The sequence below is a fragment of the Aquarana catesbeiana genome, linkage group LG10 (assembly GCF_042186555.1).
Source record: "Aquarana catesbeiana isolate 2022-GZ linkage group LG10, ASM4218655v1, whole genome shotgun sequence".
In the NCBI taxonomy this organism is placed as follows: Eukaryota; Metazoa; Chordata; class Amphibia; order Anura; family Ranidae; genus Aquarana; species Aquarana catesbeiana.
The window spans coordinates 15,590,050-15,602,277 of record NC_133333.1 but is presented as its reverse complement, the minus strand read 5'-3'; the positions used below and the strand labels follow the sequence as shown (position 1 = coordinate 15,602,277).

The window sequence follows — 12,228 nt, the reverse complement described above, 5'->3', positions numbered from 1 at the left end:
TTTTTTTCAGAATGAAAGAATCCAGCAAATCAAAACATTCTGGCACAATGCACAAAGAGATTTGGCTGACTACTGGCAGAGATGTATTATTTTAGAGATGCTTCTACTTTTTATTGGGAAGGTATGTGTTTCGAATGCTGCTTTATGCATTGATATGTGTGCTTGGACCCAGTCTGTTCAGACAGTATGGCCACTTGCTGACTTGGCACCATCCACAGGCAGCCTAACTCTTCAGCAAGACACAGGGGGTAAAGTGGTTGTAAACCCTTTACAACCACTTTATATAATACAGGCAAGCCTATAATTAGGCTTATCTGTAGCTACCCTGGATATCTCCTAAACCTGCATGGTTTAGGAGATATCCCCTGTATTTGCATCTGCCGACGTCATCGGCACATGCGCACTTAAGCAAACTGAAGGTGCCGTTGCTTCAGTTGTACTGTGCCGTTACCGGCGGCTCCCGCTCGCATGCGCGGGAGTGACGTCATCGCGGCTCCGGCCAATCACAGCGCTGGAGCCGCGATACCCGGAAGTAACCCCCCCAGAGAGATGTCGGCTGCCGGAGCGGTGAATGAGGACGGCTGCGGGGGTCTTCGATCTCAGATAAGTAATTCATAATGAGCTAGTATGCTATACATACTAGCTCATTATGCCTTTGTCTTGCAGGTTTTTTTTTTGGAATTTTTTAAAAGGGTTTACAACCACTTTAAATCCAACCCAATTTTACTTCCGTCAGTTGCAGTACAGAGGATGTATTTCCAGTCTTTTGAAGTGTAAGAAAACAATGACTCTTCTGTCTCTGTGAATGACTACCACTGATTGAGGGGAACAAGGAAGAAACGGGGAGGGTCTAGATAGGACTGAACTAACTAGCACTAAGCATGAGGGGAGAACAGAGGGGAGAAAGCAAAATCGTTTAATAAAACAGTTGTCGTGGCCCAAACCAACATTAGCAAACAACAGCTAACATTAACAAAGCAAGGCCCATAAAGACATGGATGAGCGAGTTTGGGGTGGAGGAACTTGACTGGGGCTGCACAGAGTCCTGACCTCATCCCGATAGAACACCTTTGGGATGAATTAGAGCGGAGACTGCGAGCCAGGCCTTCTCGTCCAACATCAGTGCCTGACCTCACAAATGTGCTTCTGGAAGAATGGTCAAACATTCCCATAGACACACTCCTAAACCTTGTGGACAGCCTTTCCAGAAGAGTTGAAGTTGTTATAGCTGCAAAGGGCGGGCAAACTCAATATTGAACCCTACGGACTAAGACTGGGATACCATTAAAGTTCATGTGCGTGTAAAGGCAGGCGTCCCAATACTTTTGGTAATATAGTGTATATAAAATTATACTCATTACTTGCATGGAAAAGTGAAAATACCCTCAAGAAAGTGTTTACTTTTTTTTTTTTTTTTTTTTTTTTTAGACAAGAAGTGGATCTGAGAAAGTAAAAATACTTGGGTACCAGACAGCATATTTCTTGTATCGTCACTGGCAACATATATTATTTTTTTGTGCCCTTCTTCTATTTTATGAGCTGGTAAGTTGTTATAAAAAGGAACATTTATATGTTTTGTCTATAATATAATTTATATAAATATAGTATAATATACATAGCAATAGACTGGTAATTAAATGAAATGTTAAATAGAGTTTTATACATTTTCCTTATTCATTATGGTAAAGGCTAAAAAAAAAAAAAAAATTAAAAAAAATGCAATTACGTTTTAACCGCTTCAGCCCCGGAAGATTTGGCTGCCGAATGACCAGGCCATTTTTTGCGATTCGGCACTGCGTCGCTTTAACTGACAATTGCGCGGTCGTGCGACGTTGCACCCAAAACAAAATTGACGTCATTTTTTTTCCCCACAAATAGATCTTTCTTTTGGTGGTATTTGGTCACCTCTGCGGTTTTTATTTTTTTGCGCTATAAACAAAATAAGAGCGACAATTTTGAAAAAAAACACAATATTTTGTACTTTTTGCTATAATAAATATCCCCATTTTTTTTTTTTTTAAAAAAAGCTAATTTTTCATCAGTTTAGGCCGATATGTATTCTTCTACATATTTTTGGTAAAAAAAACGCAATAAGCGTATATTAATTTGCGCAAAAGTTATAGCCTCTACAAAATAGGGGATAGATTTATGGCATTTTTTTTTATTATTATTATTTTTTTTACTAGTAATGGCGGCGATCTGCGATTTTTATCGGGACTGCGACATTATGGCGGACACATCGGACTTCTTTGAAACATTTTTGGGACCATTGGCATTATTACAGCGATCAGTGCTATAAAAATGCAACGATTACTGTACAAAAGTCACTGGCAGGGAAAGGGGTTAACACTAGGGGGCGATCAAGGGGTTAACTGTGTTCCCTGTGTGTGTGTTCTAACTGAAGGGGGGGAGGGGACTGTGTAGGGGAGATGACAGATCGCTGTCCATACTTTGTATAAAAAGACGATCAGTCTCTTCTCCCCTCATGAAACCGGGATCTATGTGTTTACACACACAGATCCCAGGTTCTCGGTGTGTCACGAGCGATCGGCTCCGGGGGCGTGCGCCCCTAGTGGCCACAAGGGGGAAGCGACGTTACATAACATTGTTTCGCCTAGCTGTGCCATTCTGACGCAGTAAAACTGCGGCAGCTGGTCGGCAAGTGGTTAAGCCAGAACTATATAAAACATATAAATATCGTATACACATCGTTGTAGTTCACTAAAACTGGAGAGTGCAAATTCTGGTGCAGCTGTGCATGGCAGCCAATCAGCTTCTTATTTTTATCTTGTTCAATTAAGCTTTAACAATAACACCTGGAAGCTGATTGGCTACCATGCAGAGCTTCACCAGATTTTGCACTCTCCAGTTTTATAAAAGCAAACTACATAGTGTATATTCTCTGTCAGCCAGCAGGTGGCGCTTTAGGCTTCCGTGTGAGGTTGATGAAAACTTGAGATGATGACAGTTCACAATGGTACAGACATCTAGTTTGCTTTATTAAAATAAAATTGAATTACAAGACAAAGGTCTCTTGCACACAATACTCCTGTTTAAGCATCTACTTTTTCAGGAGTTTCTTAAATAAGTATTTTCACGTATATGTGTTCACGAGTTTTTTGCGCAATTTCGCACACATTTATTCTCGTGCCCTCGTTTTGTACAGTATGCAAAAGGACATTTGCGCGCATTTGCATGCATGAGGCATAAATTACCAACTAAAAATGCAGAATGTTCTTTTTTTTTTTAAACTGCACAATGCACGGCGCTTGTTTGCACGCCTGTGTGCATAGGCACAATACAATTACATTGGAACATTGGTTTACGAGCATAATCCGTTCCAGAAGAATGCTTGTAATCCAAAGCACTCGCATATCAAAGCGAGTTTCCCCCATAGAAGTCAATGGAAATGAAGATAATTATTTTCACATTGACTTCTATTACATGCAATACCGCATGTGGCCAGAGGTGGGGGGGGGGCGCCGGAGAGCCTCGGAAATACTCTGGGACAGCTCGGCTGTACTCGGAAAGCCTTGGAAAGGCTCGGAAACACTTGTGAACGGAGTATTTCCGAATCATTACGAGTATTTCCGAGCAGCTCCGAACTGTTCCAAGTGTCTCCGGCGTCCCCGCACCTCTGGCGAAATGCGGTACTGCACCGCCCATTTACTTGCATTCTGCTCGTTTTGCTGTATTTTAGCTCAGTAAAATAAAATCTGTGCTGAGCTTTTTCAAGCTGCAGTCTGCAAGAGGCCTAAATAGATTTTCAGCACATTTATTATTTAAAAACAAACATCAACCAAAAAAAAAAAATAATGAAATTGCAGCAGTAGACAGTACATTGGTGGATAGAAATATTTCCATTTGAAATTAAATTGCATATCTATGTATTTTTAAAAATATTATTTATCTTACTATTTTCAACAACATCTCTTTCAAATTAGGAACAAAAAAGAACCAGGACATTTATAGCCTTTTGGTACAAGACCAAAACGTATTTGGATGACCGTTGTCAGTGGGGCTTTCAGATGTTTCTTAAATTGGTAAGTTGTATGACTTGGTAATATGGGAAGGTTCCTCCAAGGGATTTTTAAGCAGCATTGTAATAAATGTCAGAGAAAAGGATATGAATAAAAAATTCCTTTTATTACAAAAAATGTCCAATATTATGTGCAATTAAAATATGAGCTCTGGTTGAACAATACATATTCAATGATAATGCAAACATACACGTACACAGCACTGCATTACATAATGTTGGATGTTTGAAGACCCGACGCGTTTCGACCTGTGCAGTCGCGGTCTTCTTCTGGGGGGTAGATTGCTTTAACCGCTTCCTGACCAGCCACCACAGTTATACTGCGGCAGGTTGGCTCCCCTGGGCGACCTGTCATAGCTGTACTTAGGCTCTCTAAGAAGCCCTAGCATGTGCACGCACGCCCGCAGCGTGTCCCCGGAGCTGATGCGTGTGCCTGGAGGGCGCGATGACTGCTAGGCACCCGCGATCGCTTGTGACAGAGCGAGAACCGGGATCTGTGTGTGTAAACACACAAATCCTGGTTCTGTCAGGGGAGAGCAGACAGATTGTGTGTTCCTACAAAGTATGAACAACGATCTGTCTCCTCCTCTAGTGAGTCACATTCCCCTCCACAGTTAGAACACATCTTAGGAACACACTTAACCCCTTGATCGCCCCCTAGTGTTAACTAGGGATGGGCGAACGGTTTGGCCCGAGCATAAGTTTGGGCTGAACTTTGTTCGGACGTTAGGCGAACAACGAACATTCTGCGGTGTTCGCGGCAAATTCCAAAGCCACGGAACACCGTTAAAGTCTATGGGACACGAACATGAAAAACCAAAAGTGCTCATTTTAAAAGCTTATATGCAAGTTATTGCCATAAAAAGTGTTTGGGGACCTGGGTCCTGCCCCAGGGGACATGGATCAATGCAAAAAAAAGTTTTAAAAGCAGCAGCAGGTGTGCCATCTTTAGTATTGGCAACTATGCCAGGTCTTCTTCTTAGCACTGACGTCTCCTCAGCACTTGCCCACCTTTGCTCTGAATGGTGCCTGACAGTTTATGTTTGTATCCCTTAGGACTAACTACCTGCTATGGTGGATCAAAAAGACCTTTGTTATTTCTTGTGTAGCACGGCCCCCTAGGGGACTGCTTGGATTTACCTGCTCATCTGCATCGCCATGACCCTTTGAACATTCCAACCCACCTGACACTTTGGGTTCAAACATCATTGCAACACCTTTAAATAATGAGACAACACTCAAGACGTTTGTTTATATTCTATTAACGTTTACTGAGATAATTTAGTTAAGATATGGTTGTACAAGAGAGGTGATAGTTCAACTGAGTTTGGGGTCAACAGCACAAACTTAGTCAGATGACTCCTCAGGAAATGCCAGTTAAGACAAATAATAGAATATTATATTCACATATGTACAATAAAGTACCACTGGAACATAACCTTAAAGGATAAGCAAACGTCAAGCATCAATTCTGACAGTACTTCAAGAAAGCAAACCCAGGCCGGCCTGTTTAACCTTTAATCCTAATGAGAGATGGTGCTAAACATGGATGGTATGAGGCCCCTTACAGTAGCAATGACAAAATGTCCCTGTTGCAGATCTGATGGTCTTCATAGGCAGTCGGAGCTCATTAATTGTATCCAATAAGGTGTAGTAACATAGTGGTAGTATATCTTGTGATGACTGTAGCTGAAGATACTTATGTACAGTATTCAAATCAAGGTGCAGTGAAATGTTACCAAAGTAAAGCTGTCTGTGCACAGTGTCCCAGTGAAACAACAAAGGAAAGGTTTGCAAAGATGGGTGGTAGCCCTCTCACCAACAACCAGGCCAACTTGATGCCTTCCAGCTAGCGAATCCTAGATGGACGTCCTGGCTGCGGACCCGCTTGCGATGATCGCCTTTTGTTGAGCACGAATCGTGGATTGCTGCACTGTAGAAGTGATGCTCGTCAGATGTCCGATGAACAGCAGGCAACGCTGGACCCCTTCTCAGTCAGGCAGGAAACTGTAGACTGCATGGTAGGCCGCGACCTCACTCCCCAGGCACGGAAAGATCCTTCACATACGAGGCCCACGCGGGAGGGGTCCACGGGGCGTGTCTTTGGCGTCTTTTATAGCTCTCCCCAGCAATTTCTTTGGTGGTAGCAAAGATCCCTGGGATATGTAGTCCGAGAGTATAGTCGTGCAAGGGAATAGCCATCTGATGGAACTACCAATCCCAAAATACCTTTGATTCGGTTCATCGTTGTAACTAATACTATCTTATGGTGGGACTTTGTAAATTTAAGATTGTATGTCCAGTTGTGTACTTCAAAATAAATAATTTCCCAAAAATGTATTTACCTATATTATAGACAAAAAAAGGGGCAGAGAAAATGAAAACAAGTTGGGACATGACCAAAATAATCTTTGCTGCTGCTCATCGCCTATTTATTGAACTGGTAAGTTGTTAAAAAAAAAAAATACCTGTATGATATATAACAATAGATTGGGCTATTATCTAAAGCCAAACCCCAGGCAAACAGCTAAATACACAGTTGAAAAACATTATTGGGATTGGTTTACCTGCCAACTTATTTATATTTCTGCCAATCCAGACCTGAGATTTACACAGCTGTGCCACACAGCACAGCCAGGTGGATGTCAGCACTTATAGTTAAACGAGAAGTACAGGTTTCTCTTTTTTTGCAGTTTCGTACTTACCTAGGTGGATGCAGCATCGATCCGATGCTGCATCTGTCCCCCCGGCACCTCTGCACTTAAAACCGAGCGATACGAACACTGCCGATCACTCGGTTTTCACAGCTCCGTGAGCAGAGAGCTGTAGACTTTCAATTACAGCTCTCTGCCCATCTCCTTCCACGCTTATTGCAGTGCTGGGCTGTGGAGGGGCGGGGAGCGGCCGTCTCAGGCTCTCAGTGGCTCAGTGGCTCCCTGAGAGGCTGAGACAGGCATCAGTCCAGGCACCTAGCGGATCCAGACTTTATTGTCGGGATGACACGGTGCCTGGACTGATATCCGTGACGTCAGACTGCAGACCGCTCTCTGCTGAAAAGGGGTCACAGGAGTGCGAAATGCATTGCACTCCTGTGATCCATAGGAGAAGCTCAGCCAAACAAGCTCAGGCTGGACTTCTCCTTTAAAGTGTATCTAAACTCCCAAAAACAGGTAAGTAATATATATTGCAGCTTTTTTGTCCTCATCACTAGTGATTCTTCCTGTCCTATGATGAGAACACTCTCTGTATCAAGATAACCGGAACAAGATAGGACTATGAATTCCCTCTTCTCTCTTATTCTCCATAACAGTGGTGGCTGGTGGTATATTTTTTGGGGGGCGGCAAACAGTGCACACACAGCCACCCCCCCTTCTCCCCTGTTGGTGGTGCATTGATAGGTGGCACAAATAGGCGGCACTGATGAACACTGATGGACGGCATTGATGGGCAGCACTGATGAGCAGGCACTGATGGGCACTGATTGGACACAGTAGGAGCAGGATCCCAAGAATGACCTCAATTCTGTGACAATGCTCGGGCGGGGCCAGGGAGTAACGGCCCCCAACTTCTGAGGGTCCGTAGCTACCCCCTTGTCCAAGTCCACATATCCAAGGTACGTAACCTAGGTCTGGTAGAACTGGCATTTTTCTTGCGACAGTTTTAGCCCCTCTGCGTGTAACCATTGGAAAATTTCTCCAACCGAGCTTTATGTTCCTCCAATGTTCTGCCAAACACGATGATATCATCAAGGTACACTAGTATTTCCACCAAGTTCATATCACTCATGGTGTTCTCCATCAATCTCTGAAAAGTGGCAGGAGCCCCAGCTAATCCTTGAGGCATTCGGTCGAATTTGAAAAATCCTAGGGGCTGATGAAGGCTGTTTTCTCTCGGTCATCTGGATGCATGGGTATCTGGTAGTATCCACTCTTTATATGCAGCATACTGAACCACTTGGCCCCTGATAGACACTGCAGAGCCTCTCCTATGGGGGGGGGGGGGGGTTGTGTATTGGTCTGGGATAGTCTTTTGGTTCAAAGTTCGGTAGTCAATACACATCCGGAGGGACCCATTTTTTTTCTCATCACCACGATAGGGGAAGCATAAGGACTCCTGGATTACTTGATGACCCCTGATTTCTTCAGCACAGGCAACTGTTCTCTAAGGTCTTCCAGGTCACACAAAGGAATTTGCCTGGTCCTTTCATGATAAGGCTTATCTTCAGTTAGCCGAATTCCATGTTGAGCACGCTTGGCACAGCCCACATCAAAGTCATGTTTGGAGAACATCTTCTCCCATCGGGCTAGTTGGGCTTTAATCTTCTCCCCCCATCCTGAGGGTAGATTTGGGCAATGGACAGTGTCTCTTTTCCATTTCCCTTTTTCACTAGATCATTCCCCGTCACTGGGGTGGCAGCACTCACTTTTCCAATCACCATCCGAGGCTTCAGACTAATAGGGTGACCGGTGACGTTCCTCACACTGACAGGGATTCACCCCCCGCGTCTCAATAAGGCCCTAGTGGGTATAATGTCTGGTACCAATTCTATCCCAACATCTTCTGCTGAATCGGCTTCCACCACCACATATGGGCCCGGCTGGTTCTATGAGAACTTAACAGTGGCCTTCAAGCAGGCGCTCTCGCCCAGCTGCAATACCTTTTCGTGAGTGTCCAATCACCACAGTCTGCCTACTCCTTCTACGGGGGCCTTCTTCCTCTGCAACACTCACTGAAAGGCCTGTCGCAGCTGAGGGTGGATTTTCCCTACTGGAGTGCCCTCCAGGGCCAGTGGAGTGAGTAGTCTCCTCACAAGATTAGTGTTGGTGCCTATCAGCGAAGAATTTCAGCCTGCCCCAGGGGGTTGGGGGCAGACAACAGCCAACGTCTCAAAAGTCTCTGGTTTTCCACCCAGGGTGATATCAAAGGTTATCTTAATGGATATGTATCCATCGTATGGGCATTTCTGGGTCTCAATGCCCCAAATTTCTAACTCCTCAAGTTTGCACAAAGGCATATGATTCAAGTACTTGTGATAAAAATCTCGGTACAGCAGTGTCAACTGGGCTCTCCATATCCAGTAGGGCTTGAGTATAGATGCCCTCCACTTGTATTGAGACTATAGGGGAGGGCCCTACTAAGTTCTTTGGTAGATTTGCAGCAGGTGACTCTATAGTCTGGGCCCCAATCAGCCCTTTTGGAAGTAACAGAGTTGGTCTAACTGTTTGCTCAGTAAGGTGTGCATTGATTTCTTGCCTCTGGTTATCCTTCCTTGAGGGTTTTGTTTCTTTTGTTTTCCTTGGCAGGGAAAGGGGAGGGGCAGAAGATGGCTTGTGTGTCCCTTTTTCCTCTTAGGTCTTTCCTTTGTTGAAGTAAAGGGAGGGACAGCAGGTGGCTAGCGTCCCTTTTTCTTCTTAGACCTTCCCTTTGCCTTGGAGCTCAGTTTTCCCTCTGGACTCTCAGCTAGCTCCTTTACTGAGGTCCCCTGAAGTTTCCCACCAGTTTTGGGAAGAGTAATTTCTGTAAGGCTTTCAGAATGTCTGTAAGTAGTTGAGGGCTGATGCCGACCTTGGGACACTCGGCCGGAAAGTGTCCAACCTTCCCACATCTGTAACATCTCTTCTCTCGTCCTTGAGGAAATTTTGAATCCCCTTGGCGAGTCCCTTGTTCTTGGACCTTTGCTTGGGTCTCCATTACCTGCATCAAGGCATGATACACCTGAGTTTGGGCCATTGGTTCGGTTGGCCCAAGTTCACCGGCTGGTTTATTAGTGTCAGGAATGGCCAGCCCTATTGGTCCGGATTCAGTTCCACTGTCCTCATCTGAGAAACTCATCTCCGCATGAACAGCTCGGGCCACCACTTTCTCTCTATTTCCAGCAATAGGACCTACTTCCCTGGCTTTTTGGCTTTCCTCTTCTAATAAAGCCTCTTCTTCTAGCACTTCTCTTATCAATTCAGGGTATGTGGGCACCACTTTGGTTCTCTCTAGTAACAACTTTAATACAATCGAGTGATTTGGCCTAGCCCCTTGCAGAACCCGGTCTAGACAAGCTTGGTCAGCATCTTTGGGATCAATACCCCTCTTGAGGATAATTTGGTGCAGCATTTTGTCTACACGAGATATGTAGTCAGACAGGCTCTCCCCTTTTTTATGGTGGGTGTGGTTGAATTGGTACTTTAGGTTTGTGGTAGTTTCAACTCTCCCAAATACAGCAATCAGGGTGTCTATGTAGTTCATGGCAATACAAGTTTTCTTTCCCATCAGATTACGAATCACATTTGCTGCTGAGCCTTGGATACTTTCACTGAGCCATTGTCATATCACAGCCTTTGGAACACTTCATTCTTCCATGGCTTGCAGAGCTTGACTCATCAAGGTTTCAAACTCATCTTCCCCTATAGGAGTTGGTAACTGTCTTGAGAAGAACCTGAGTCTCCTATAGCTCTGGTTGGCATTTCCAGCCCCATTTTTCACCAAACTATCGACTAGATGGCTCATATCCGTGTAAAAAGAGAGGGGAGGGACATTGGCCTCTTGGGGGTCAGCCCCCACCGATACTGGGCCCTTCTCCTTAGCCCTTATTGGTGGCTTCTGCTCAGTAGGCTGTCCCCCCACTTTGAGTGGGATCACTCTAGCAATTATTCCTTTGGCTAGGCATACCTCCTCCCTCTGGAAACATACAGGTGTCTCTTCTTGCCACTCCAGTAATACCCAGATTTGATCGAAGTCATACTCAGCTTCTGAGTCTACTATGTAGGCCCAGTGTCCTGGGGCCAGAGCTCTCACCCACTTTCTAATCTCTCCCTCGGTGTGCTCACTCCCCGAGATCTTTAGAACAGTGCTTCTCTCCAGTTGAGCTCCATGATTCCTGCCCCAGGCAGCCGTGGCTTTCGAGGCGGCCTCCCACGTGGATTGTGGCTCTTGCTAGGTTGGCTAGGGCCCACTGCAGATGGCATCCCGGACGAGCCCCCAAATGTAGCACGGCCTCCTTGGGGACTGCTTGTATTTCCCTGCTCATCTGCATTGCCATGACCCTTTGAACATTCCAACCCACCTGACACTTTGGGTTCAGACATCATTGCAACACTTTTAAGTAATAAGATAACACTCAAGACGTTTATATTCTATTAACGTTTACTGAAATATTTCAGTTAAGATATGGTTGTACAAGAGAGGTGATAGTTCAACTGAGTTTGGGGTTAACAGCACAAACTCAGTCGAATGACTCCTCAGGAAATGCCAGTTAAGACAAATAACAGAATATTTTATTCACATATGTACAATAAAGTACCACTGGAACATAACCTGAAAGGATAAGCAAACGTTAAGCATCAATTCTGACAGTACTTCAAGAAAGCGAACCCAGGCCGACCTGTTTAAGCTTTAATCCTAATGAAAGATGGTGCTAAACATGGATGGTATGAGGTCCCTTTTAGCAGCAATGACAGAATGTCCCCGTTGCAGATCTGATGGTCTTCATCGGCAGTCGAATAAGGTGTTGTAACATAGTGGTAGTATATCTTGTGATGACTGTAGCTAAAGATACTTATATACAGTATTCAAATCAAGGTGCAGTGAAACGTTCCCAAAGTAAAGCTGTCTGTACACAGTGTCCCAGTGAAAAAACAAAGGAAAGGCTTGCAAAGATGGGCGGTAGCCCTCTCACCAACGACCAGGCCGACTTGACGCCTTCCAGCTAGCGAATCCTAAATGGACGTCCTGGCTGCGGAGCCGCTTGCGATGATCGCCTTTTGTGGAGCATGAAGCGTGGGTTACTGCACAGTAGAAGTGATGCTCGTCAGATGTCCGATGAACAGCTAGCAACGCTGGACCCCTTCTCAGTCAGGCAGGAAATTGTAGACTGCGTGTTAGGCCGCAACCTTACTCCCCAGGCACGGAGAGATCCTTCACATACGAGTCCCACGCGGGAAGAGTCCACGGGGTGGGTCTCTGTTGTCTTTTATAGCTCTCCCTAGCAATCTCTTTGGTGGTAGCAAAGATCCCTGGGATATGTAGTCCGGGAGTATAGTCATGCAAGGGAACAGCCATCTGATGGAACTACAAATCCCAATCACAAATATGATGTCAGTCTAGTAACGCTGGGCACTAGAGGGATAATGTGGTATGCAGATAGGGCAGGGAATAGCTGTTCGTTGCAATGGTAGTCCATATTGCTACATCTGCATGAC

The 12,228-nt window shown here is 44.9% G+C and overlaps 1 protein-coding gene across 4 annotated transcripts in view; it reads left to right on the top strand.

Moving 5' to 3' along the window:
• LOC141110375 (uncharacterized) overlaps positions 1–12,228 on the top strand; it is a 41,699-nt gene that overhangs the window by 22,211 nt on the left and 7,260 nt on the right. For 3 of the 4 annotated variants that reach the window (XM_073601689.1, XM_073601687.1, XM_073601686.1), the window contains exons 4-7: positions 11–121; positions 1,429–1,542; positions 3,945–4,043; positions 6,396–6,482. In XM_073601689.1, coding sequence (XP_073457790.1) covers positions 11–121; positions 1,429–1,542; positions 3,945–4,043; positions 6,396–6,482 — 411 coding nt within the window. The remainder of the gene's footprint in view (positions 1–10; positions 122–1,428; positions 1,543–3,944; positions 4,044–6,395; positions 6,483–12,228) is intronic. The other variant, XM_073601688.1, reaches the window with a different exon arrangement.